At 42.3% G+C, this 27,384-nt stretch overlaps 1 protein-coding gene across 1 annotated transcript; it reads right to left on the bottom strand.

Moving 5' to 3' along the window:
- Nucleotides 1-14,191: 14,191 nt before the first annotated feature.
- LOC139686217 (alpha-2B adrenergic receptor-like) lies at nt 14,192-26,559 on the bottom strand. The gene is made up of 5 exons (XM_071583380.1): nt 26,515-26,559; nt 19,827-20,290; nt 17,993-18,296; nt 14,567-14,590; nt 14,192-14,528 (listed from the first exon to the last, which is right to left on the bottom strand). The coding sequence occupies exons 1-5, from the start codon at nt 26,557-26,559 to the stop codon at nt 14,202-14,204; spliced, it is 1,164 nt and encodes a 387-aa protein (XP_071439481.1). The 3' UTR covers nt 14,192-14,201.
- Between the last annotated feature and the right edge of the window lie 825 nt (nt 26,560-27,384).

The raw sequence follows: 27,384 nt of genomic DNA, 5'->3' as shown, positions 1-27,384 counted from the left end.
GTGCAGATGTAACCTTAATTTATATATGAATATTTATGTATATGTGGATATATATGTGTGTGTGCGTGCGTGTATGTATATATATATATATATATATATATATATATATATATATGTATATATATATATTTGTTTTTTTTCCTTTTCTTTTTGAGGCACAAAACTGTGCATAGTGAATTTGTCTGTCTATATGTATGTATGTGGAAATATGCTTGTATGATAATAAATGTTATGCCTGATATAATATGTATACGACGATGGGTTAAATGGAAGAAGGGACCACTAGGTCCATTTCGCCCTAATGAAGACCTCTATCTATCCATCTAACAATACTCTTATGTGAATTTACTACTTATAATTGGCGGGGCGGGTTTGACACGTCGTGGGAGGACGCGTCACAACACAACATCTCTATAAAAGCAGTGCTAGCCCACGACGAAATGTCATTCGCTCGTTCTGTTACTTATTTGCAAACCGTGCACAAGAGGGGGTTGGGGGTGTCTTTTACGAAAAGGCTGAGGACGTTACGTCAGCACACGCGTACTGCTGCACACGTAGGTGGCGGTCACTGGAGGGGGAGGAAGCAATGCCTTGACCCCATTCCGGAGCACTTGTCAATAGCAGAGTCGCTCTCTCTCGGCTGCGCCGGTCGGGGGGATTTTTGCGGATAACACTACGAACTCTTTGAACCCTTATGGAGATAACGGCTTCCCGAAATGGCCGGTGGTTCGACCCCCCCGGAGGGGGGTTGGTAGAGGGGGGAGGAAGGGAGGATCAGCGAGCGGTGGGTCCGTCTCTCTCTCTCCATTCCTCTCGGAAGAGATACCGGTTAGTTTTTGTTTGAGGGGCGAGGGAGGAGGGATGTGGAGATATATGGTGCTCGGAGACAACAGACTGCGCCAGTCTTAGGCCAAGGATTACAGGGTTGGGGGAGTGGGATGCGAGATGGAGCGGCTCGCTTCGGAGTGAGGAGCGGGATTAAGGCTAAGAAAGAATTATTGGGGCGAGGGGAGAGGTGGGAGGGAAGGGGGGGGCGATGGTGGCGGCTCCTACCGTCGATCTCGGGAAATAGGATTTCCTCCGAAATTAAGACGACGTCTTCCTGCATTTTCCACGACTCTTTCCGGAGTGGACATTTTTTCCTCGCAGTCTCCGCCAGAAGGGTAATTAACTTTCGATTGCCCGAGAGATTGAAGGGGAAGAACGCACCGTATGTAAATTGGTGGGAAAGCGGGAGCGGTAATTATGCCCGAACATCTGTGACCGTATCGAATTCAGTTTGGCATGCTTACTTTTTAAATATGATATTCAAATTTATTTACATATAATTTCAATAAGTTTCGCCAATGATTTGTGGTCGGAATAAATGACGGCTCTTTTCCAGTCCAGTCTTATTTGATAATGGCCTAAATATGGCAAATTAATTATGCCTTTTCATCAACTGCGGAGCCGTCAGCTTTTCTATCCTGTTATTCTCACTTATTACTATTTCTTGCTTTTATCGTTGTACAGGATATCGAATTATTAAAAAGAAGCTTATTTAAATGATATTTACATTATTTCACAAAAGGGAAAAACACTTGAGAGGTTCACAAATGAAGTATATTGGCTTTATCCCGGTGTAATTTATGATTTCCGGCGTAATTTTATGGAATCGATTCATATTGGAAATTGAAAAACAGTAACTTTGTGATTCCACTGAAAATTTATTAGGAGACTACCCGGGTTTCGACGTTGAACGACATCTTAAGGTCAGACCTGGAGATGACGCTGAACGTCGAAACCCGGGTCGCATCGTAATAAACTTTCAGTGGAATCACAAAGTTACTCTTTTTCATTTCTAATTTATCCCGGTATTTAAAGTAATATGAGCTACGGTGTTACTCATCAACGTAGATACCCCAGAGTAAACTAACTTAATAGTTCGTTTTAAATACGAGAAACTGTCCTACCTTGTTTTGACAGAAAGTGGCTAACACTATGTGTAATCAGTATCCGTTTCCGGTGAATCATCGGAATTCAATGACTGGAAACTTTTCATTCTACGTAGCTACGTAGCGTCAATCAACGGAAAAACAAAGGATAAGTATGTATGCGTATAATCACGAATTCTAAGTCCTCAAATATCGTATCAAAGGAACACTCATAAGGTTAGTGAATGTTGGTTGACTGAATCCCTTTTCCAATACTCCTGACCCCATACCCTGGCTCCTCGGGGAGTGAAGCAGGGATGTGGGCCCCTTGGGCGTGACGCGTCTTCTCGCCTCAAATGACCGGGCAAGTGCCGCGCGTGAAAGTAGGTCAAGAAAACTCTCGAAGAGGTAGTGGAGTGTTCATTAGGTGGGCTGCATGCCTTGAACGATTCGTAAGTACGTAAGAATGTATGCACATTGACGGTACCCTCGGTACCGTTAGTGATTACGTGAAAAGCAGTGCCCAAAGTGAGGTGGAGCGAATAATAATACAGCGAAGCATGCAGAGTGGGACCGGGGTCTTACTGCACGTTAATCGCCTAAATTCACTTGTAATTGGTAAGGCCGTTTGGTATTCTATGTTTTGGGAGTCCTCTAGTGTTCATGTCAGGGTTTTAATTTCCCACGAATGCAAAGGCGTGCACTGGGAATTAGCACATTTGTAAATCTGATACGTCCATTACACGAGGGTAGGCTGAAAACTAATGCACACATACTAGTAGACCACAAACAGAATGACCTTCAGAAGCACTCCTGATGAATTGTGGACGTAACATTCCCCCTTAAGATGAATCCGCAGGTTTGAGATCGTTTTATTCATCTAGTGTATTCATATTTCGAGAGCGGAAGTCTGGAGACGTGTTCTAGTGCCATGTCAACGCGAGTTAAACAGCGTGTTGTTATCTGAACAGCTGAAAAAGTGACTCATACTGAGATGCATCGTCGTTCAAAGGCTGTTTGTGGTGACGATGCTGTTGATAGGCATACTGTAAATCGATGGGTAGTAAAATTTCGTGGTTGCGAGCCTGGAAAAGCCATAATTGTTGATGAAAACGCAGCGGACTTCCGATCACTGCCACAGACGATAAACATCGTAAACTCGTCGAAAATTTGATCCAAAATGACCGGCAAATCACTCAAAAGCGTATCACAAACCATGTTGGAATATCCAAGGAAGACGTTTGTCGTGGTAAAGTTGGCCTGGCGTCATTAATCTTGCAACATGACAACGTTCGTCCACACACCTCGCGCGCAACTGGAGAGGCTCTACGAAACCTGAAATTTGAACCAATTCCACACCCCCCTTATTCCCCCGATCTTCCGCATTGCAATTTTTTTTCTCAAATCAAGAGACACCTCAAGGGTAATCATTACACCTCAGACGATGAAATGAAGGCAGCTGTCAAGTTCTGGATTCGAGAAAAGTCGAAAGAGTTTTTCAGTGACGGAATGAGAAAAACTTGTTACACGTTGATAAAAATGTGTTGGCTTTAACGGTGACTATGTTGAAAAATAAATATATGATGTCGAAACTTAAGCATTGTACTTTGATGTACTCTTTGCCCGATAATGCTATTTGTTTTTGCTCGCACTCTACGATCATGTGTGCGTTACCTCTCAGCCTACCCCCGTATTAAACATTCAAAATATTATGTGGCATTAAAATTGATACAAAGTTTGACAGCATTGAATTACATGTGGATAGCGTAAACTTTGAAACGGTTTCGTAAGCTACCGTTTCTTGAAATTAAAAGAGACAATACTCTTAAGTACTATGCTTGTAATAACTATGGCGTGATAAACACGAGGCGACTCACGAAAATATGAACATTCAGCAAAATATTTTCTATAGTAATTATAACAACGGCAAACGGTTAAAAATTTGATTTGCATCTACTAGTTTCTATAAAATTAATTCCAAAAAATATCTTGCGGTTTCACTGGCCAGTTCACTGAAAATTTTACAATTGAGTAAAGTTTGAAACTGATTGCATATTATTGAGCAATCTATGTATTTGTCAATCATTTGACTTCAGATGGCAAAGGGAAACATGATGGGTGCATTACCGAATATGAAACTTAATCAGCAGTATCTTAGGGAATATCGTTTCATTGGCGTCACTTCACATTCTCTTCCATTGTTTAAAGATAGGATGAAATGAAGCAGTTTCGATGGCAATGACATATTTGTGATAGTTTTGAGAGTTCAACTGCTCAAGCACTGTATACACAGCTGACCACCGGCTTTATTTTCATTAACTGACATTCGGAAATACATACAGGGACACACCCAAATGTGGTAGGACTGATTTTCTCTGGCGCGAACGGAGCGGTGGAGGGGGGTATGCCTGGCAGGGTAAGGTGAAGGGGGGTCTTAGCAACAGACCCACACCAATCTTAGTAGCCTGCGGGCTGTCGTTGAGTGAGGACACCGTTTTTAGTGAAGCAAGTTTTTTGTCCGCGTCGAAAAACAAAATGAATCTGAATTTAGAGCAACGTTATTCCGTGAGGTTTTGTGCGAAACTCGGGAAGACGGCAACTGAGACCCTCCATATGATCAAGCAGGCTTATGGGGACACTGCCTTAAGCCGTTCCACAGTATTTGAGTGGCACAAGTTGTTTAAAGAGGGTAGGGAGCTCGTTGAAGACGACCATCGCTCCGAACGGCCGTCGACGGCAAGAACCGACACGAATGTGGACAGAATGAGGACACTGCTGAACACAGACCGACGCTTAACGTGCAGGTGCTCGCCCGCCTCCGAGAACGCGTGAAAAGATTCCGACCGGCCATCGCAAACTGCTGGGTGCTTCATCATGACAACGCGCCGGGCCATGGCGTGCTCGTCGTCATACAGCTCCTGGCCAAATACGGCGTTGCCACGTTGCCGCACCCGCCCTATTCTCCCAATCTGGAACCACCGGACTTCTTCTTTCCCCTGATGAAAAGACAGCTCAAGGGACGACGTTTTGACTCGATAAAGGCCGTTCAAGAGGCTTAGACGAGGGTCATCAACGGCATCCCCAAAGAAAATTTCCAGCGGGCGTACGGGGAATGGGAGCAACGTTATACTAAGTGTGTTGCAGCTCAAGGAGCATACCTTGAAGATTATTAAGTCGATGTAAGTATATCGTCAATAAAATTCTTGTAAAAAAATCAGTCCTACTACTTTTGGGTGCGACCCTGTATAGCATATCTGATGAAAGTCATAGCATGAATCTAGTTGAGGTATTAGTCGTTTAAATGAGCAATTGTTGCGCTTTATGTGTAATTCTGTGGCTATGACGTGAATTGCATCCTCGCTGTTCATCATTAGCTTGAGAGTCAACCATCTTAGATGTGGTTGATAAGAAACTTCTTTGAGTTAATGAGAGTGATTAATATTTCAAGTCGATTCAATTAACTCTTTATTTATCTCAACTATATTATTTTGCAATATCATTATAGAGCGACTCATATTAGATGGAAAACTATATATTTTCAGCCAATAGATAAGTGATACGAGGGGCTTGAAAACTGTTTACAGGAAAATCGAACAGCACATACATTTAGGAAGATTGCGAAATAAAAACTGAAGCTAGATTATTTAAAATTAACTCAATCCATCATTCTATAATGTTCAAATTTCTTACAATAAATTTTACTGCACTGTTTATTAATAATCAAATATTATGTTACTCTTATATCGAATTTCTTCTAATATGCTATTATAATGGCAGATTATTTAATACGCTGATTTAATACGCATTAATGTTAATGGTGGAATTATTGCAATATGTCTTGCAGCTGGCTACAATCTAATTGCAATCATCTTACCTGAGAAGAATTCTAGAATAAAGATAATTCAATGAATTGATTATTAATCTTGTGCCAACTATAGTTAGATAACTACTGTTATGATTTAAATTTCTCCACCCGGAGACAATAGTCTTGCTCTATGATGAGAATGGCTCTATTTGTAGGTGCTTATGTGTGCTAGTTGGTGGTTTGAGTATTCGCATGTGTGTGGGGTCTAAGTGCTCTTGCATGCCATTTTTTGTTTATGGAGAGTATAAATTTGTGGCTTTTGCATGCGGTTTTTTTCTTTCTCAATTGCGGGTGGTGTCCTAACACCCCCCGCACACGCCCTTGCGACGGATTGGGGGATAATAAGTAGATGTAGATGAATGGCAAAATAATTGCATTTGGACGTTAATCGGTAGCTATAGGAATATAAAAGTGGATGGTGGTGTTAAATTCTCATGCATGTTAGAAGTCAACAAAATATAAAACAGGAAATATAGTCACTTTATTGTTAGTTTTCAAATTGCAATACATTGAATATTTCCTTTCCTATAGGTAGTTTTTTTACATTATAAGTATACTTTGTTACACACGTACTTGCATAGAAACGGTTCACAAATAATTGCACACAACTCAATAAGAGTTCCTTCATGTACATTCATTTCAAAGGACGAGGGTTGAGTGTTCCTGCATTGGATGTCTTTGACTTGACCAAGGAGAACTTTGGCTTTGGTTTGGGAGGGTCGGGGGTGCGTTTCCGGAACGACGAAAAATGAATAACAACGACGAAACACGCACACATTCACGCACAACATTATTTTGGGAATAGACTTGTTGAAGCAACTACTGCACTGTTGCAAAAACATTCTTCCCCTCTAGCCTAAACATACTTGTCTATGTACATATATTTATATGCATATATATATATATATATATATATTTTTTTTTTATTTTCACATATGTTACACAATTCGCAATAATTACACAGAAAAAACTTTGTGGACAAATATATTAAAACACTTTAATAAACAATAATGAATGCCCAATCTTTTAGAGAAGTGGATTTTAAGTGTAATTATTTATGGACAGTGAAATATTCCATTTCCACCTGGTCACTCATCGGTACACATACGTATGCTTCATGCTCGTATATTTCTTATTAGCTTGTTGGTCATTTGTTTTCCTATTTCTACGGGTGATACAGCTTCGATGATGGCGATGAAGATGACATTAACAACGATACGGAGAGTGATTTTTCTTTTGTTCAGCTAGAATAACGGTAATAACGCATTACATCCATTTTGTTTAAAAACTGGACTTTTTTTTTACAACTCGAGTGCTACTGAATATTCTTGTTGTTAATTTCTTAAACATGCACTCACACACACACACATACACACACGCACACATTCAAATGCTCTCACACGCGATGCAATGCTCTGTATAAGAAAATAGAACCTGATTTGAATAAGATTGCATACCATGTGAAATCGATAAACGGGTACGTGAGTGGTTAGATACAAAAACCTTTGCTCGGTGGGGTTGGGAGGGAGGGGGTTGTTTTGAACGCACGAGCGAAAGGCGTCCTCCCCGTGGGCTCTCGGAGTGGAGGTCTCGGGGCTCAGCGAGGCGCACCTCTCAAGGCCGACGGGGGGGGACGCGCCTTCGCCTCTCGGCAAACCCCAAAGAAGAAGCGACGGCATCAGGGTGGCCTGGGAAGGGGTGGTTGAAGGGCAAGGGTTGAATGGGACTTGGGAAGTGAGGCTGGTGTCATCTCTTTTGGTCGATTCAGCGAGGGGAGGAGGAGGGTTTGGGGATGAGATTCGAGAGGAGATAAAACTAATCATCGTCCGAAAGTTCATCCCTCTCAAAAAAAAAATGATAACTTTCGAACGAGTACAATAAAGGTGGGTAGTCAACAGTTTTCTCTGAAGGAAAACCGTGTCGAAAAGGGGGAAAGAAATGTATATAATATTTTTATCTCCCAGTGTTAGCAGTGAACGCGTAAACATCCCTTCGAATGAGCACTGCCTACACAAGATTAAACTTATTTTTTATATCCTCACATTTTGTCTTTCTCTCAATAGATTGCGTGCGCGTGCAAATAGCGGCTATCAATTGTCTCTCTTAATACTCAAAACTAAAAACATAGAATCTCTCCCGGAAAGAATAGTGTAAAACGTCAACTTCCTCTCTTAATCCATTTCTTCCGTTTTTCAGGCGAAAAAGGGTTCCCTGCGAATCCTTGGCCCAATCGGCTACGGAAGTTGTTTCAGCTATGGCACGTGATGTCAGCTGAGCTGCCCACGCTCCCTGTCACTTCGAGGTTGATTTTTACGGTGGCTACGAATTCCTATGCCAATTCTTTTCTCCGAGGAGCACAGTTTCAAATATTTGACGTCTAGCGGTCTCGTGTCTACCTAATTAGGTTTATAATTAGCCATACTAAAAGTTCAAGTAGTTACGTACACTCGACTGTAGAAGGGAGAAGTTCTGGCTGACGTTTTACGACGAGAGCAGGACGTAATCATTTTCGTCATCAAATTAAATCCATATGATCACATTTACGTACGATATTTTACACTTTGTCTACACACAGAATTGATACATCTATCATGATTTCATTTAGCCAATAACCCTACAAAAAGTTTTATTTATTAAACGTGAAATAGAGATGAGAGCTTTTTCATTTTGAAACATCTTTTTTTTTTATATTACATATTTTAAAATTACCACAATCGAGGATTACAAGGTTGTGAAGAGATAAAAAGAATATAGATTTTTCACTTAATGCACACCAAATATATTCATATGTTTATATATATAATACTTATGTATTAATTAATCGAACGACGAGGAGGGATTGTCAAATATCTAATTTGCTCAATACCCGTTTTAACCTTATCATCATCGAACACAAAATAGGCCCGAACGCGCGTGCGCCATGTTGGTTTTTTTTGTTTTCTTTCCACGGCTTCACTCTACCGCGTCCGCCACGCGAAGCGCTCTTTTTGGGAAAAGAGGAACGCCTCCCGCGTTGCTTTGTTGCGACACGCGGGGTCCGTGAAATTCAAATCTACCCGACTACTTAGAATTCATCGTTCGCTCGTTCAAAAGTCACAAACTCGCACGTGAACGCACGAACACCCATGCACGCACGCACGCACACACGCACACCCATCGCACACGGACATACGAACGATTTTTACACTCGAGAAAAATTCTTTAAAATTCGCATGAAGAGTATGCTTGCTGCTGTTACCGCCGGTCATTGCGATGATTTTTTTTAAAACTCTATGCCGTGGTTAGAAGATGGCTATTATATCTTCTTAAATATCTTAGCGCACCAAAATGATGAGCCTTTGGCAAAAACGCGCATGAAACCACTATAACCTCACAAAATAACACTATAAGGGTAGCACCACATGTTTCGTTGCAAAAATACTTTTATGCTAACAAAGAACGGGCATGAAGCTTCCATTGTTTCCGAAACGCTGCTCTAAGAGGTTATAGAGAAGGGTTTTAGAAGAATAGTTTAATGCAGTAAGTGGGTAATTAATTTGTTTTACAACTCAAAATTTTGATAAAATGTTTAGAATTGGTTGAACTGTTGATGTCTGAACGAGTTGTAAGATTGAAACCAAGTACACACGCGTATCCCTTGGAATTATCTGCCAACACACGGTCGGGATTCCTCGACTGAAAGATCTGAATTCAACGATTCCGAAAACCAAAGATATTAAATTGACCAATTAATTAAGAAAAACCTTGAAAGTATTTTTTAAATGCTCTTGTCGATCAAGTAATTAATATTCCGCTTTTTTTTGTAATATTTCCTCCTAAAAATGTATTATAGATACCTTGAGAGTTATATAATGCAAGTTGTCACACGGCTAATATTATCAACAAACATTTTCTGATTATATGATCCTCTATTTGAATTTTACTTTGAAATTTATTAAAAAATAAAAATTAAAAAATAAAAATTTATTTAAATAAAACATTAAATCAAGCATGAAAAATATTGGTCATTAAATATTTCACTGGCACGTTTCACCCTGGAGTGGACGAGCCATTTTAACCTCTCCATTTCTGATTCAACAGTAATTGAAGAAAATGAATTATAAAACTAAGTTAAGAGCTAAATAAATTTAAAAGGGAAATGTCATGTTATCATATAAAAATGAGGAACACATCAATTTTGAAATGTTTGGAACTTGTGAAATCGGTCACACGAAAGAAAAGATTGATTATTTTAGGGTCACATGTTTAGGAACATCGCTAGGAAGTGTACAATAAAAGAAAATTGAAATGATTTCATGGATTGAGGATTTAGAGTATTGAAACTATCACTTTTTACTTTATTAAACTAATAATGACGCATATTATTGCCACTTAAGGCTGCGCAACTTAATGAATGAGTATTTGAAATTCATGTTGCTAGCAATTGCATGCTCATGTCTCTTATGTTCAACCCTATTCTTGAATGTTCAAACATTTTTAGCAGTTATAATCCTAGGTATATCTTTGAATGGAAATGGAATCAAATAAAACTATAGATTTTAATGCCAACGCCATATTAATGCTTCGACAAATATTCCTTAATTATTAATGAAATAAATTATGTTCCTACAGTTGTGGAAAAGTTAGGTTTAGGCAAGAAAACTTAAGTATGCACAGTTAAGGATAGCGGTGTATACTTTATCTGAATACTTTGAAATTTTATCAACACAAACCAAGCCACATATCAGGTGAAAATAAGAATTTTCGACTGTGAGTTTGAACTTTTCCTTTAGAATTTTGTTTGAATATCTTGAACTTAAAATATAATATTTTATACAAAAAATACACAAAATGGAAGTATTGATCCGAATACTTTAGGTTAATAGATAGTCAGAACCGAAGTCCATGAGCAAAATATGTAGGCTACTGCAAATTTAAAACGTTGAAATATATGACGCATTTTTCTTTGGCATAACTGCCTATTTTCGCTATCCATAACTCTTCCAGTGAAGCAAATATTGCGGATATAATTCGGACAAAACTCTTTGGACAAATTCTAATGCCGTAAAAATCAGTATTAATAGCCTTTCATTGATATAAGTAGCGAAATTAAAGTGTTTGTTGAATAAATTTTATCAAACATAGCCAAGAGAGTTTTTCCAAGCAATAACCATTACAATTATTTATTTAAAAAACAAAATCCTTAAAAAAATGATATTGTTTCTGTAAAAACAGGTCAACTGCTATGGTTTCATGTCTGTGTGCCGTTAGGAGAAATCATCGGGGGTGATTTGTGGACAAATCTAATATATAAATTTGAATACGGTGTTCAGGGGTTGCGGAGTAGAAAAAAGGGCTTGAACATTTTAACATTACAGTTTTATAAGCGTTTGGATATCACAGTTTTAAGACATTGCTTCATGACTTGCGAGAGAATCGTAAAAATCATTTTATCTTCTACTTGGGTTTTACTTTCGTCCAGCCTTCAAGAGGGACGCACTTGACTACAACAACAAGAATTTGGGGACTTTGGTAATTTTTAACAACTTCATTATAAATAATTTCGGGTCTAAACTTTTGATGCCACTTGAAAAGGAAGCCTATCATATCGGCAATTACTTGTTGGTGTTAGAATACTTTATTTCAATAGTAAACTTAATGTTACTTACAACCATACATACAAACACTCTATTATCCTCATTCACACGTAATGAATCAAAAGTAAATAAAAAGAAGTCCAAATGAAATAATATGTAGAGGAATACCTCCAGTAGTTTATGTAGAAACTTACTATCCAATTGAATTTCATTATCGAGTGAGTGAGTTGTTGACTCTCCATTACTTCCAGGCCGTATTAACTTGTGCTTCGAAATTTGACACATTGTTTTCAGGGAAGGAATGTAAAACCTGAATGAACATCCGGACATAGTTCTAATGAACGCAAGGAGTTAACCAAGTTTCTGGCAGCTGTTTTCCCCTACCAAATGCGTAAAACTCTTTATATACCACACGGAAAATTATTATAATCATATGACATTTTTGGCGAATTCAAACACAAGGCTGTGCACACGAATGAAGTATCCTCTTCGGTTGGAGGACTTCAGAATAAATATAATTCCAACGTCCTCGCCGACATAAAAGGAGGGAAGAAAAATCCACATACTGCTGTTGCGACCGAAAAGAACATCGCTCGGACAGGCTGTTTACTCACGAGAGGAACACCATTCCGAGGAGTGTTTTTTTAGGAGACAGAGTGAAAAAAATGAATAGAATATTCTCGGATGCACAGCGTTTTTTCTTCTCTTTTTTGAATGGAGCTCCATCAGCGTCTCAGAGTAAATAAGTATCCCTTTTTTCCGTGGGGATGTGTGTGTGAGTGAAGGGGTTGGTGGGGGGGGGTTCTCCATCGTCCCTCCACCCATTCGACCCTCAGACCCAACTTTCGCTCCAACTGCGCTGCGATTACGCGCCTCCCCTCCCTCCCCATGATCGCATTTCGCACCCCTCCCACACCCACCCCCCTCTTCTCCGCATTCATTCATTTTCGCGTTTCCCCTGTTAACCCCACGGGAGCCTACGCCACATCTTCCCTTCCTTCCCCGACCCCCGCCCCCCCCCTCTCCCACTCACTCCCCCCCCCCCCCGCGGTTCCTTCCCATCAAAACCTTCTTCCACCACATCAGGGACCTATCAACCGCCAGCCCAGCACACCCACACACACCTCATCCCTCTTTTATTGGCCACTTTATCAGTGACATTCCAATTTTTTGCTTCATCTATTTCCCTCTCGCCCCAACCCTCTTCCCATTTCCTTTCCTGCTTTTCTCACTTCATCTCATTCCTACCCGTCGTTTCTCTCTCTCCCTCCATTCCCAATTTTTAGTTCCCGGAGTTTTGGACAACGCGCGATATCGACTGAATGAAAGATATCTTTATACCCCCAGCACAAACAATTTCTCTTATTTCCCTCCTCCAAAAATTGACAGCCAATGATTCGCCATCGCACATATAGGAATCCAAGTTAGGCATCGAGAAAGACCATTAAGAGGCCCCCGGCCGAACATTTTTTTTCCGATTAATTATGAGAACATCCTCTCTTGCCACCAAAATTACTGAGATACATTTTAGAGCGAACCTTTCGAAGACTCAAGATGGTGATACAAGATTCGACATTGAAGTTTGTCGACTCCAGTTTCACTGAAAATTGAGCTTTCGTAGGCTTTTGCTCCTCGCGTGCAAATCGCAAGCCCAGGACGTGGATCAAATCAAATTTATTGTACCGATTTTAGAGATAACGAACACGAATCCATTTCTTACAAACAACACACATTCGCAAGTTTGGTGTTCTTGTGCAAATACGAATAAATCACAGGAATTAAAATTGAGGAAGCCGCAAAAATCCCTTGATAGACACAGCTTCAATTGCGACTTGAGTGTTCATTGAACTCTGGAGACATCGTATTGTGCCCGTGACATCTGTGCCACTAACGCATTAAGCATCTTATGTCCTTCACCTCCTTAATAATATTAATAGTTATCGAAAACGGAGTGCATTCAAGTAATATAAGGTGGAATTGCAAGAACTTAACAAGAGACATACACCTCCACCATAAAATCATAAGTATACCATCGATGCAATGCACGAACAAAAGCGCGCGCACCTGCCTAAATAAAAAAAACATCATAGCTATAAGGGAATAAACGAGTGATCGCCACATGCAGGTCAGGCGTGCCCGCTCATATTTAAGTATCGTTCATCCACTGCCCCTGATTTTAATACCGCCTTCCTCGAGATGAAAATAAAATGATAACATCTGTGATAAATTTAATAAACATCCATATTTCTTCGCTATCATCAGCTTAAGAGCTTGAATACTAAATGATTTTGAAAGTTTAGAAGACACGAGTGTGGTCCACTCACAGTTGACGGGCGGAAATCCGATTCTAGATTTCCGTGGTAATCGCACCTCTCCCAATTGCGGGAATTGAAGCGTGCATCATTTGTGGGGATTAGAGGGAGTCGGATGTTAGCAGCGACTTGAAAATCACCATTCTGGAGGAGAACAATACGCGCCTTGGAGCAGAGGGAGGTACGGCCTCCCAATGGGAGAACGGATAAAACAACAGGTGCTCACTCGAGGAAAACGCGAAGTCTGGGATACTTGGGTACGATTTGCCCGCGGAAGCTGTTCCTGCGCGCGACGCCATGATTTCCTGGACAAGAGCATACGGGGTCAACCAAACTTCTGCAAATACATACATACATCCACACGCGCGCGTATAATATACAGTATAAATGGCACAGTGAGGTGAGGCGAATGCCCGGCCGCCAGGGAAGGTCGCACCATGATGCACGCGGCCCACGTGCATCGATTGGTCCGCTGTGGCCACACCCACCTCCTCCTCCCCCCGCCACGCCCCACCCCCCCCCCGTTTCGGGCCGCTCACTTGAACAGAATCCTGCGGAAGGCGCGGCGGAAGTCCTTGTTGAAGATGGTGTAGATGACGGGGTTGAGGGCGGAGTTCATGTATCCGAGCCAGAAGGCGGTGGAGAAGGCGCTGCCGGGGATGTGGCACACGGGGCACATTGGAGTGAGGATGTAGAGGAAGAAGAAAGGCAGCCAGCAGGCGATGAAGGAGCCCATGATGAGGCCCAGGATGAGCGTGGCCCGCTTCTCCTTCTTCCGCGCGATGCGCCGCTTCTCGCGCTCGGGGTCCCGCGGCTTGGGCGCCGGCGCCGAGTGGTGGTGGTGGTGGCCCTGGTTGCCTCGCTGCCGACCGCCGCCCCTGCCGCTCCCAGCCTGCCCACCATCCTCCGCGCCGTCCGCCGACGCTGTCGAAATGGCATCCGTGGACGCCATTACGGATTTGGGCGTGAGGCCTCCCTGTGGGAAGGAAAAGCAAGTCATTACGTTTTTGAGTGCTCATCCGGAAAATGCTGCATCCGACTGTACATCGGCGGTGGTTTGAGGGTACCTAGGGCGAGGAACGCGTGCCTCTATCCTGTGCAAGAAACTTACGACCTCCCACCAGGAACAGGTGCAAGTTTAAAAGAACGCATTTCTCGATACCTTATGAACCAATTACCAAACCTACTGTTTATTAAGTCCATTTTTGTCGGGATTCGGCAATTAAGACAATATCAGTTATAGTATATTATTGATATGCACAGATTTAGGAACAAAGTGATGAATTAGTAGTTTCCAGAATTAATTTATATATCACCGAGAATTATAGAATACAATGAGGATGTATACGTATGCCTGTTTTTTTTCATTTTAGTAATGTATACGATAGAGTATACGAGTAGAACTATGGGTAGAATTAATGATGTACTGCAGAAAATAGGAGTAAATTGGATAGATAGGCGACCTACACACAATCTGTGTATGCACGATCAGGTGTGAGCGGCGGATAGAGGGTCGGGATGTGCAGTGCTATGAAGAGGAGTAAGAGAGTGGTGTCCATTATCGCCCTGACTCTTCAACGAAGACGCGAAAGAAATGTTTGAAGAGGAATGTGAAGATTTGGAGATAAGAATGGTCTGTAGGGAATTCATTAAATAAGATTTGCGGACGATTAAGCCTCAGTTACACAGTCAGTTAAGGATTTACAAGCTTTGCTGAGTCATGCAGGAGCAATATGAAAAATAGGTTTCGCGGTTTCCGAGAAAGAGGAAAGGTAAGATTAAATATTAAGCTAGGAGTTCATAAATGAGATCAGGTGGAAGAGTTTGCCTCTCTCTGGAGTGTCATGGTCAAAGCAGTAGAGATCCCAGTAGAGAAGGGCTGGGTTATGCAAAGAGGTTCTAACATGAAAGAGTAAAAAGATGGTAAGGAATTTAAGATGAGGCTCGTTAAAATTTTGATATGGAGCATGGTTTTGGATACAGTATCGCTGATGCAAGCAAGATGATAGGCGTAGATTGGAGGCTTATAAAATGTGAATTTGCAGAATGATGGGCTGAAAGGAAAACAAACGAGGAAGTGATGGGCACGGTGAGATGGGAGGCGAGGGGACTGCTGAGAGAAATCATAAGGAGGTAGGAAAAATGGATGCGGAGAGTTTTCCTCGGTGATGAGATGTGGAACACTCTTAGAGGGGAGATTGTTAGGCGAGGTAGGAAAGGCTAAAAAAAGGTTAAGAATCTTGGACGGAATGAAGGGAAGAAAAAAGGATGCATCGTAGTGTTGAATATCGAGTTGTGGTGGTCTGTCATGAGAGGCCGAGATATAAATCGTTTTCCAGTCTGTGTCCATCCTAAACCTATCTTAAACTGGAGAAACCCAACATTAATACGCTATTGAAAATTACCCAGATGCATTAAATTAAAATTAGATTCCTCTGATTTTGGTTGTCACCGATATATAATGAAGTGGTTGGCCAAAAAACTGTTTATCTTGTTGGGAAACCTTTTAGTTTCTGAAGTAATTGGAACATTCTTTTGATTTTTTTCGCCAACTCAATGCTTAAAGTATGAAATAACACAAATTCCTCTCCTTTGAAATAAAATCTTAATATTACGAAATACCTCTCTTCTTTATCACCAATGCCATGATATTAAAAGGTAACTCATCATTATTTCTAAAAAAATTCCATTTAATATACACTTTTCCCAAATATAACTTTTTTTATTAAAAGTTTTATGAGCAGAAAATTGTTGCTAAGAAACACACACACACACACACACACACACACACACACACACACACACACACACACACACACACACACACACACACACACACACACACACACACACACACACACACACACACACACACACACACACACACACATATATATATATATATATATATATATATATATATATACATACATATATACATACATATCGTATATATATATCTGTGTGTGTGTGTTTACGAGTGTGTTTGTGTATTTATATATATATATATATATATATATACACACATACAAAAATATATATGTATTATATGTATCATATAAATAAATTAATGAGTAATAGTTAATGATGGAGGCGAATCATTTGCAAAACGAGGAAGGCCGTGGCTTGAAAAATAAACGTATACGGAACAGGCTTGATCCTTGGAGTGATCTAAATGAAAGAAGAATTGGGGTCGCACTGCTTTCCCTCTTACTGTTTCCCCAAAGTTCCGAAGGTCAGGAAATAAGAGCCCTCAAATGCCTTTGATAGTGCATGTATAAATATATTTGCATATTTCTATGCATCCCCTTGGATACGTACAGCTTTGAACGCAGAATCCATCCGGAGAATAGTATGTTCATATGCACCAGATGAGGCTTTACTCATCGGGTCTCCTGGGCTGCCTGCCTTCCCTCGTCATATGAACACGTAATACTCGATGCTATAAATCTCCTCATAGGTAATCCATTTAAGTATTTGGGAAAAAAGTATTCCATTGAATTTATTTAACTCTCCCTTTTAATTTTTTTCCTTGCCCTCCAAGGAGAACCTCCTAATTCCCCCAAAGTAATTCATTGCTTTGTTGTTTCAAATTACCGTTTAATGAATAATAAATGACATTGAGACATTTCGTGGAATTCCACCGACGTATCAAATGAAAATGCATTTTTAACCTTTTTGTGAACATTTCCGTTACTCCTTTAGGAACCTCTTTCTCTGTCATTTTTACTGTAAAAAAAAGAACGCCCAGGGAATTTTACTGCCAAATCCAGGCCATAGTTTCAGGAAAATATTGATTGCACTCACTTGGTCACATTTTTCGAAAAATTAGATCGAATATTTCGAAAAATATTGAATTCCTGACTGTATCTCCTTTCAACATGCATCGCTGTGAAGTTTCAGGCGATCTGACATGTTGCCTAAAAAAGGCCAAAATTTATACGATGTAAATCAATTATTTTAAAAATTTTAATGTTTGTCTTAACTGTTACTAAACATACAACTTAAAATTTAACACGACTTTTCTAGCATTACACAAGGTCGTGGTTGCGGGTAGTTGATGATAGCAAACATTGAAAACAGTCCCTCATGCATATTTGTGCGGTGAGGTGCGTGTTTTACAAAAAAATGAGTGGCGACCTTGAAGGTTTGCCGTCGGTATGACTTCCCCACCCTGACCCCACCCACCACGCCTCCGCCCACCTTGAGCGAGTCCTTCCTCCGGTTGACTGGCTCGGCGTCGCCGGGCCCCTGCGTGGACAGCCGCCGGCCCGTGTCCACCACCTCCCGCTTCGCCTTGGACGAGGCGGCCCCCGAGAGCGCCGCCCCCGCGGACCGCCGCCCAAAGATGGGCTGGCACAACCGCAGCTTGAGCGGCTTGACGACGGCGCAGCGGCTGACCACGCCCGAGTCGGAGGACGAAGGGTCGAACTCGCTCACCATGTCCGTCTCTATGACGGCGGGCACGCAGAGGGCGGCCGACGTGCCCTTGGAGGAGGAGGTGGACGAAAGGGCCGCGGCCCCACCGTTGTTCTCCTCGCTGCCCTTCCCCCGCCGGCCCTGGACGTCCCCGTTGACGGAGAGCGTGGAGTCCCGAAAGGGGCTGGCCATCGGGTGCTCCAGATCTGGCCTGCGAGGGACGGAGAAGATGGGGAGGTCAGCGGAATGCATCGGAGGGCAGATTTTACACAACTCAGGCAGATTGGGAAACCGATTCCAGACGGGGAGGTGGAAGAGTACGCGTAATCACGGGCTCACATGACAAAGGATAGACGCCCTATTGTGCAGACACCAGTTATAATGAAATGGAAATTGACACATGTTATACGTTTGATGCGGAACACAAAAATTACAGAGCAGATAGAACCACAAAATGAAAAAAGATTTATTTACTAAATATTCCGGGGTAGATTCCGAATTTGAATTCGCGGAAAATCTAGGGCAGCCTTCTATTTGCCAGTCTGCAGTACTCAGGTTTCTTGGTCTTGATTGGAGAGAATTCTGTGCGAAGGAGGTTTACTGAGGTGGGGAACGTTAGCGAAAGAAATTACTAGGGTGTAAGTAAGGGCTGTGGCACAAGTTCTTTAATCTGTCCGCGTGGGCACTGATGAGTGTACAAAACACTGATCAAGCTTTGTTTGCACTTACAACTGACCATTACTGCATATATTTTGTCACTTGGGTATTTGATGGACAGATGATTATTAAAAATAAATTAAAACCTACATAATTAAGGCTAAATAAATGCATCTACGGGAATGGTGGTAATCGATCAGAAGGTTCTATGCATAGGTGAAGGAAACAATACTCCACACTAATCCTGGGGGGTTGGGAGGTGTGGTGGTCACATATCAGGTTCTGGAGCAAATATTTTTCTCTGTGAGACCCGTGCTGATTTAGAAAGAACCTGGGTCTTCATGCAAAGATAGACCACTCGGCATTGAAGACAAGAGAAAGGAGAGGAACAGTGCACATAATATATTTTCCCGTCGTCGGAATAATTATACATATATTACAACGAAAATACTAATGATTTACTTTTTCAAAAATATTTATTTTTATCAAAAAGAGTTTTATTATTTAACTAAAATTGTTTAATGGTTCATTTTACGACCCTTCAAAAGGCTAAGAGAATTTCTCTACGTTTCTCTATTCATCCTCAGACAAGGCGCCAGTGCCAATGGAACACCGTTCCAGTAAGTATTGTCCCACCTGTTTCTAAGCATTAGAAAATATTACAAGTTGCATTGTGTAGGAAAAGTCCAATCATGATCGGTATTGCAATTTAATGAACAATTTTAAGTTTCATTATTACTAATTTCAATTTATTTTTAAAATTAATGTTGACGTCAGTCCATTTTTTATTTTTCCATACAAAGAATAGACTATCTAATTTAAAAAATATGTATTTATCCAAAAAATGTCTATTAGTAAAATCAATAGCCATCAGTTGAAGAAATATGGCCTACTTATATTTTGCAATGATCAATAAGCACAGTAGAATAGTAATAAACGGAAAAAAAGATCACACATTAAAAGATATTTGAGCGAGACGGACTTAAGGTGCGTTCGTGGATTGGCGGGGCCATCATACAAAATATCGTACTTGAAAGGAGGAAAGGTGTGGAATGGCGAGTGAAAAAGGGGGTCGCGCACTCACCTGGACGCCCTGATACTACCCTGGTGGAGGACGGCACCGGTGCCTGGGGCCTCGAGGTAGACCCCGTTCCCGGGGTCCCCGATCCCCGGGCCCTGGTCGCTGGTGCTCATGTCGGAGGCGTAGTCGCAGGTGACCACGGGGATGGAGATGATGACGGGCGGGGGGTTGGAGCCGGGGGCGGAGAGCGACGTGGAGAGGCGGACGTGCTTGCCCCCCGACGGCCCCCGGTCGCCGTCCGCGGTGCCGGGGGCCGGCGGCCGGTGGGCCACGATGGTCGCCATCTCCATCGTGTTCCGCTGCTGCTGGGCCGTAGGCGCCGTCGGCTTGGGTCGCTTCCGGATGCCGCGTCGCGCCCTCGCCTTCGCCGCAAAGTAGATCCGGATGTAGACGAAGACCATGATGCAGCTCGGGATGTAGAAGGAGCCGAGGGCGGAGTAGAGGACATATCCTATGTCCTCGCTTAACTGAAAGGTCAAGTAGGTCAAGGTCACTGCTGGGATTCACATAATAGTGTTCACATCATTACTGCATAACTACTTCGTGCAGTCTCCCCTTTTTTTGGGGAGAATTCTAGAATTAGTCTGACTTTAAGTACTTCCAGGGAAATTTATCCATTAGACGAATAGTATTCCACACTAATTTATCCTTGCACGCTACTTTTCCCTCCGTGATATTTATACACACCCTGTAGTTTCTGAAATCGCCAAAGCACGTTTTATACGGTGTCTATGTGTGCGAAGGAAATAGACACCACTTGGATGGGTGAGGCCAAAAACGGGACACTGTATTCGATAGCCTGCGTAGATCTGTGAGGAGTGGGTATCTACCGCAAGAATACTAATTAAAGTATGTGACCGAGGCGCCATACAGTACAGTAATACAGCTGTATGTGACCGAGACACTAGTACCTTGGGCACGAATACTAATGATTAGCGCGTCATCTTCACGTTGAACGTCGAAACCCGGGTCGTCTCGTAATAAAATTTTTTCTGTGGAATCACAAAGTTACTATTTTTCATTTCCAATTTAAATCGATTCCATAAGGTTACGCTGGAAACCATCAATTACACTAGCACTATACTGATCCTAGGTAATTAATAGTCCTAAGGATAAGTTAAGAGCAAGGGCTAGGAGCGCGCATTTTGCACAATGGCGCATACATATTCGCAACCTTTAGCCCGAGGAACAAGGATTGGTCGGAAGAGCTCGATGATACGTTCTCCACTCACACTGAGCAGGTCGGAAAGCGCTCTCTTCCCAAACGCGAAACCCTTTTATCTTCTACCGAGATCACGATTAGCGAACCCAGCGATCCATTTCGCTCCATCGTTGCGTCTTCTCATCCAGCGGTCCAGGGGGGCGATGGACCTCTTCCCCCCCCCTACTATTCATTCAACCACACTCCCACCCACGAGGACACAAATGGTGCAAGGGGGGGGGGTTGCGCGACAGCCATCGTGAAAAGTCTCGGACGAAAGGCCGTGGGTCGCCCGGCGCTCGCGACGGACGGGCCTTTGTGCGCCGCTGAGTGACGGGCCGAATCAAAGGAGCGGAAGTATGAGCAACGGAGTCGGAGTTTTTCTCTTTCTGAGACAGACATTGGATGCGAATGGAAGGTCCAAACATTTCCAACACATAATCCAAGTGAGGAAGAGAAACGCCTCCACCCAAAAAACAAGAAACAATCTCTATCTCTCTCCTCAAATGTGTGCGAAAAATTGACACATGTACCCTTTTTTTACGTCTGGCATTAAAAAAACTCAGGTCCCAGAATTAGAGATGACGGAAGTGGAGAAAGGACTTTCTTCAAAGCAATTCGGATGATGTCAAATAATCGAATTCATTTCGGCAGTAGTATCATGTTGATTAATCTTATTAAGTAATCTACCAGTTAAGGTAGGTTTTGGATATACGCAACTTCCAAAAAAATATTTAGTGATTCCTAGGAAAACACAATCCAGCAACCTACTCTGCATCAGGTCCCTCTTCATCTCTGAGTACTTCCTTCCTCCCTTCATCCCGTCCAACATACCTATCCTGTTCATTCCCTTTCCTCGTTTGCCTTACATTCTCCCCTCAATTACAGTCTTCAACATCCCACTGCCGGTCAATACCCCCTTCATCCACTTTTCCTGCCTCCGTAGGATCTCTCCTGCCCCACCATAACTAGTACTTCCATTTACCATCAACATGCACTTAACATACGTACATTCTTTTTGCGGTAAGATCCACTAACCAACTTACACGGTGTTCAATAAATAATGATTTTCTTTAATTTGGTTAATTGACTGTGTATTATTTGCCTGTTGGGAATATATTTATATTTACTAAAAGTTAAATTTATTTGATTCAAATATTGAGGCATAAGCGGCTTTCTTTGCCAGTTGAAAAATTCAATTCGCCTACGCCTGCTTCTGATGGTGGAAAACGCCTTAAATGAAAACATTTATTTACATCGCCTATGGTAAAAAGTCACATGGGGCTCGTAGGCCTGGAATAAAAAGAGGATAAGAAAGACGTTTGAAATTAATTTTCTCGAGAAATTCTGCAGAAATATTTGCGATGTGTCGTCGTGTTTTATCATGGAACCAATCGCTAAAAAACACATCTAATTTGTCATATTTCTGGCACCAATATGTGGTTGACACCCGATAAAATGTTTGATATTTATTTCACATTTTATTGAGCAATCTTCTCTCACAGTGGTAGCAGTGTAGTTAATTTTTACTGCCGCAAGAGCATTGACTCGAGCTCTGGTACCAGGATTTCCCTTTGAAATTGGTCGTCTCCCCTCTTTATGATTTACGTATTAAAAATTTGATAGCTCTGCTATAGGAGGAATAACTCCTAATAAGTCTCCTGTTTCACTGGGTAGGCAGGGGGTAGTGATTTATTCTGGCGAAAGGAAAATTCCAAGGCAGTGTCGTGTGTAATCCCCATGTAATCGCAGGTGAACTGAACATAATTCAAATACCAAAAGCTGTGGCTGAAGCAATACAGGAGTTAAATTAGCGAAAAAGGTAACATGTATACATTGCACATTAAACTAAAATATGAATATAGCCTCTTCCTCCCAAACTTTCCTAAACATTTCAATGGTTCCGTGGGAATGTTATCCACCCCCACGGCCTTATTTAGTTTCATCTCCCTTAATGCCCTTTCTATCTCCTCATCGAGTATGCCTGGACCTAAGCTATCCTCTACGTCATGTTCCTATTTTATGTCTAACTTTGTTGGTCTAAGTTCTTTGATTTAACTAAGGTTGGTCTAAGATTTAACTTTGGGGTACAGCGCACTAATTTTACCCTTCCTCTGCAAACTTTCCATATCCTCACACTGCGTCTTCCACCATGCTTCTTTTGCTTTATTTGTTGCCCGCCTCAATTTATTATTAAAACTTTTGTACTTCCTTTTGTCAAGCTCTGTGTTTACCTACTTCAATATCCTTCTCTAATCTATGAAATACCGCTACCACAGGTACATACAAAGGTCTCCTCCCCAAGGACACAGCCAGGGAATGTGACCAAACGTTGTAGATAGCGGGAGGGTCCCCCCCCACCGAGAGAGACGAGGGATGGAAGGGGAAACTCGAAAACAGGAAAGGCAGAGGAAGCAATACTTGTTAAGAGCAGCACCTTATTTAATGTCATTCTAATGCGGTCATGCGGATAGAAAGGGTTTTTACAACAAAACACACGAGGTTAGTGTTAGTGCATTCAATAGGGTAGAACTAATTATTCCCTGGGCGCTGAGGGTTGCAAGTGGAATTTTTGCTGTTTATAACCCTGCAGTTGCTATCCCGTATTGTCCGTGGGAAGGAGGAATCCTTGAATCGGCTAGTTCTGGCATCTATTTCCCATTTCTTTTTATATGTAGGAGTACGAATAATTTGCGAGACCTCGATGCTGAAACATACGGATCTGAATTTATTTAATAATTTCAATCTTCCATTGAATCGGCTCTCTTCTAATGATTCCCGCTCCAACTCCATGAGCATTTCGGTGACGACTTGCGTTTTATCGTAAGAGTTTTTAACGGAACAGGCTGCCCGGTGTTGAGACTTCTCAATTTCCCGAATGAGGCCTTTTTCACTCGGATCCCATATACTGCATGCATATTTTAATATCAGGCCTTGCTGGAGCGTGGTAACAACGTTCCTTGACCTTCGAGTCACTTCTTCCGACAATGCGTCTAATAAATCCCAACTTTATATATATGCTTGGCCGCAGATTTTACGCATGTGAGTCCCCCAAGTTAAGTCTTCAGTGATTATAACACCTAGGTATTTTACCGCATCAGCTACTTCTAGGCCACAATAATATAAATTAAGTATAATATATAATTTAAGTCAATGAACACGCGGCCTTCTCAAGACTTTTAGCTAACCGCGAAAAAACAGATGCCAACATGCCGGTGGTTCGTTAACTTCTGGTAACGAACTTTTTCAGGATGTAGTCTGTAACTACAGCAATTGAATAGGCTAATATAGATTTTCCACTTGTATCATTAAACACACTTATTCAATCCAAAATTGCATCAGAAAATAAATACACGCATCGAATTAATGATAGTACGCTTACACGTTCATAGGTATTCCTTGGCTACAGGTCATGATCCAACATTGGAATTAAAAGAACCGTTTGAAGGAGGTGATTGCGCCATCCATTAATGAGATAGGTGAGATTTTTTAGCAGAATTTTGAATTGAAATCATTGGTAAAAATAAAATTTTGAAATCATCGGGGTGATATTTTTACTTTTTTTTTTGGGATAAAATAGAAGTTTTATTTTTATTATTAGTATTCAATTCCCTGTTAAGAGCCTGAAAGGTAACTGAGACACGTACGGATCGCAGGGATCAGTTAGTTCCATTTCAAGACTCATGTTTACCTTGAAAATGAAAATGCTTTGAGCGGCGGAAGCCCAATGGACCACGAGGAAAACCGTGGGTCGTAACTTTGAGGGCGCCCACCGAAGGGATTCTGGGCGGCCTGCGTCTGGCGGCGCCGGGTGGTTTAAGAATACGTGAGAAGGGAAGGGTTTGGGGGCGTGAGGAGTGGGGCGACAGGATTAGGAGATTGACGGGCGGCGGGGTGGGAGTTTAAGGGAGCCGGAAGGAGGGTGAAGGAGGAGATGGTCCAGGTGAGAGCGAGGGATGGCTCCGGGGCACGGAGGCCACGGAGCACTTCCCGCCATCGATCCTGAGGGTTTACCGAGGGGAGAGTGGCAAGGGGTGCGTGCGGGGGAGGGAGTCCGGAGAGCCCAGCCTCCGTGGGGCGGAAGGGGGTCCCGGCGGTGGGGGTGGTTCCTGAGTGGGAATCTTCCTGGAGAGCCTTCGCTTCATCCGCTGACCGGACTCTCCCGATATGCACACCTCTCTCCTCGGCCTCCACTGGGATTTTCCAACCGGTCACGGCGGAAGCCGTCTCTCCGACGCTCATGATAAACGAGAACCCGGGCGAGAGAGAGAGAGAGCAGGTCCGTCTTTCGGGGGGTTGGAGGGGACGTCATAATGCTGCTGCCATTGTGCAATAATTGTCTCTCATACAAAGTTGTGTAAAACATGGAATCATCAACCTAACGAGAAATTGAACTCCATGTGGTATTAGACGCGATTCAAATAAATCCACTCGACTTCGGAGAATCAAGGAAACCACTTGGCAAATTTCGCATCACTTTCAACACATTGTAGTTTTTAATGTTAATTTACATATTTTTACGGGTTCATGTTGACATACGGGGTGCATTTTGAAAGTAATGAAATTAAATTTTCTACTCCGCTCCTATTGGTCGGAGTGGGGGATGCTAAGCTTTGCCGCAATAGCAGTGCGATCCAAGTCTCAGTGCTCTCCAAGCTGCAGAAGCGGCAGGTCGTCCGTTATTGTAAACCTCCGCGCGCCGACCGCGTAACGAAAAAAATGAATTCGGCGGTCGAGCAACGTTACGCGATTACAGTAAGAGTTGTGCTTAGGTGAAAAACTCCCTCGAGGAGACTAACAAAATGATTCATGAGACTAACTGGGACTCTGCTCTCTCCTACTCACAAGTTTCGAGGTGGTTAAAGGCCTTAAAGGATGGCCGGGAAGAGGTTCACGACGAACAACGCTCTCTGGGCAGCCGTCAACCAGCGAAACCAACAACAATGTCGCACGCGTTCAACAATTGTTGGACTCTGGCCGTCGATTGAGTATCAAAATGGTTGTCAATGAACTGAACTTGTCGTCCACTGTTGTGTTTGGCATTTTTACGGAAGATTTAGGGGTGAGGAAAGTGTACGCCAAGCTCGTACCCAAGGTGTTTGCTACAACGCGCTACGAGTCCGCGAGTTCCTGGCGAAACACCAGGTGCCAACGCTACCCCACCCCACCTATAGTCCTGATGTCTCCCCAGCAGACGCCTTTTTGTTCCCTCGGATTAAGGCAGCCCTGAAAAGATACCCGTTTTTCGCCCATATAAGAGATCCAATCAACCGTGACGAAGACCTCGTGAGAGGACCCCTAAGACGCCTTCCAGGGCTCGTAATGATCATGGCAGAGTCGCTGGAAAAAATTGTAGAGGCCCAAGGACAGAACTTTGAAGAGTTTTAAGTGTTTGAGCAAATCTGTTCGATTAATTACTTAAAAAAATAATTGCATTACTTTCGAAATGCACCCTGTATATGTAAAAGGGCTGACCAAAAGGTAACTTACGTTTCGGCCTAGCGTGGTGATGGGCAGGGCTAGATCCACCACCATCTTGGTGTCTAACCGTCCCTACACTCAGTACGCATCCTGCTGTTGTAGTGTGCACACAGTGGTTCTTCTACTTTGCGGACTGCAAACTGTTAAAAAGTACTCTGCAACAGAAAATCCCTCGAGTTGTGAAGTGACCGATCTGTGATTGGGTTTTTGCTGGGAAAAACTAACACAAGCCGATTGAAATGCTCATGGGCAACTTTGTGAAGTGTACGGAGATGGAATTATGAGTGAAAGTGGAGTGAGGCAGTGGTGCATTCGATTAAAAAAAGCCACAGCACCAATGTTCACGACGAGGACCGCAGTGGTGAGCCTAGCCGGGTGGCCGATGAAATCACAGTGGTTAACACAAAGACAGTGAAAATCGTCCATAACACGATGACGGATCTCTCGCTAGACGTGTCCAGCAATAATATTCCAGCCGTAATATTTAGATGGATAAATTGCGTAGTTTCAGGAATGATATGTTTAAATTCGAACATAATAATGAACATTGGTATTATTATTTACGTTGATACGAGAATAATTATAGTTGACTGCGAAAAACGTCAATACATTGAAATCAGTTACGTTTAAATAATTTTTTTGGAATAAAAAGATTATTGTTCATAGCTGTAATAGAATGGCGTGAAACCGAGGGTAAACATCATAAAAGAAGGCTCTTTAATGCTCTAAATCCTCCCTCTACTTTGGAAGCTCTTGCCCCTAATGCTTATCGTCAGCTGGTAGCAATGCATCTGAAAGTTAGTCGCTATGTCTTAGTTTCGACTTAATTGTCCGTCAGAAGACAAACCACCACATCGGACAAGAATAATAAAATATTTA

Source organism: Hetaerina americana, unplaced genomic scaffold (genome assembly GCF_022747635.1).
Source record: "Hetaerina americana unplaced genomic scaffold, ioHetAmer1.1.p SCAF_134, whole genome shotgun sequence".
Lineage (NCBI taxonomy): Eukaryota > Metazoa > Arthropoda > Insecta > Odonata > Calopterygidae > Hetaerina > Hetaerina americana.
This window is presented reverse-complemented; position numbering and strand designations above follow the sequence as displayed.

Excerpts from the sequence above, each read along its gene's own strand:
- LOC139686217 (XM_071583380.1), bottom strand. The coding sequence starts at position 26,559 with ATGGTGGTGGATCTAGCCCTGCCCATCACCACGCTAGGCCGAAAC. Across the intron at positions 20,291-26,514 it reads TCACCACGCTAGGCCGAAAC|TTAAGCGAGGACATAGGATA; the intron begins GTAAGTTACCTT and ends TTGACCTTTCAG. Across the intron at positions 14,529-14,566 it reads GGCGGACGGCGCGGAGGATG|CGAGGCAACCAGGGCCACCA; the intron begins GTGGGCAGGCTG and ends GGCGGTCGGCAG.